The 1,508-nt window shown below is 46.2% G+C and overlaps 1 protein-coding gene across 1 annotated transcript; it reads right to left on the bottom strand.

The window, feature by feature from the left end:
- Positions 1–631: 631 nt before the first annotated feature.
- On the bottom strand, positions 632–1,234 carry TEOVI_000162100 (thioredoxin, putative; the record flags this gene model as incomplete). The annotated part of the gene is made up of 1 exon (XM_067224827.1): positions 632–1,234. One exon carries the CDS (start codon positions 1,232–1,234, stop codon positions 632–634), a length of 603 nt encoding a protein of 200 aa, XP_067080928.1.
- Between the last annotated feature and the right edge of the window lie 274 nt (positions 1,235–1,508).

The following is a 1,508-nucleotide window of genomic DNA, read 5'->3' as shown; positions in this document are numbered from 1 at the left end:
TTTTTTTTTTTGCTCCCCTTTTCCTCCCCCTTTAACTTTGTCTCTTTAATCCTTTTCACTCTGATCACTGAATCAAGGCTACACAGAGTATAGGGTACTTCCGACTACGAGAAAAAAACGACACTAATACTGATTTATTGGAGAATGCCTCTTTCTTTTTTCTTTTGAGATGTCCTAATGAGCAACAACGACAACAACAAAATATTTCGCTTTCGCCTTTGTTGTTATCCCTGAAAAGGAGGGAACCTCTTTCTTTTTTCTTGTATTTACGTGTGGTCTTCCCTTTCCCTCTCCTTCACTCAGCTCAAACCTATACTAGGTGAGCCAACGCCACCCAACACTACCGTAATATACCACTAAGCACTCAGCGATTGGTGAGAACTACTACACACACACACACATACATACATACATAACAGAGGTTGAACAAAGAAAAAAGGAAGAAGGGAAGAAGTTAAAAAGCCCCCATCGAAGGAAATCAGCGATAAGCGACAGTAAAAAAGATTAAAAAAAAACAACGTGCACACACGTGGTTCCCTCTGAGTGTCATCCGTAAATCGACCAAGTTTTTGACTGCGTGACATATTTGCATCAGCGTGTCCTCTCATCATCACGCGTCTGCCTGCGATAATCAATTTGTCGCCCCACCCTCTTCTACTAACAACTTACTTACGAGTTCCTGCAGCTTCTGCTCGCTCGCCCCTTCCAAGTGACCAATAATGCGACCACAGCGATATGCCACAAATGTGGGAACGCTGCGTATATCGTGTAACGCACTAATTACCGGATTCTCATCCGTGTCTACTGAAATAATGCGTACGCCACGAGTGACGCCCTCCCGCAGCACACCGAGTGCCTCAGGAGAAACCGCGACATCCGCAAATGTAATCCCCAACAATCTCAGCAACCTTTGCGTTAGTCCTAACGTATCCTCTTGTGAATAAGCGTGTGATGAGCTACATTGGGGAATGGAAGAGGAAACGACGCCCTGTTCCTTCTCCGTTTCCATTTCTTCTAACGCCCGCGTGATGGATATGCACGGCTTACACCGATTGGTGTGGAAGTACACTAAAACAGCTGCATCAGCGTTTACATGATCGGTGAATATCCTCAGCTGCCCGCTCAAGCAGGCACCGCTCCGCCGTAGCGCATAACCTCGTATAGCTTCTTGCCGTAACCGACTAACATTTAAAATAGACGTGACGTAACGGCGGAGGCCCACGGTAGCAGACATGTATTAAAACTCCTCACGGGAGGCACAAGCGGTAGACTTCTGAGGTTATGGGTGCGCTTCCATGCAGCAGTGGAGGGGGCGAATAAAAAGAGGCAAAAACAAGTGCTCAAAGGAAACAACAGGAGAAAAAACAAACACGTGACGGGGGGAATACGACCGACAACCAAGTGAAGACAGCGATGTTAAGGCACTAGGCCGGAATAAGGGAAGTTCCGCCGTCACAATTACAATTCGGAGAAAAGTTCACACCGCGAATGGGTAAACAATTGTTTAT

This window comes from Trypanosoma equiperdum (genome assembly GCF_001457755.1).
Source record: "Trypanosoma equiperdum strain OVI genome assembly, contig: ctg_392, whole genome shotgun sequence".
NCBI classification, from domain to species: domain Eukaryota; phylum Euglenozoa; class Kinetoplastea; order Trypanosomatida; family Trypanosomatidae; genus Trypanosoma; species Trypanosoma equiperdum.
The sequence above is the reverse complement of the archived record's forward strand: the minus strand, read 5'-3'. Positions and strand labels throughout refer to the sequence as shown.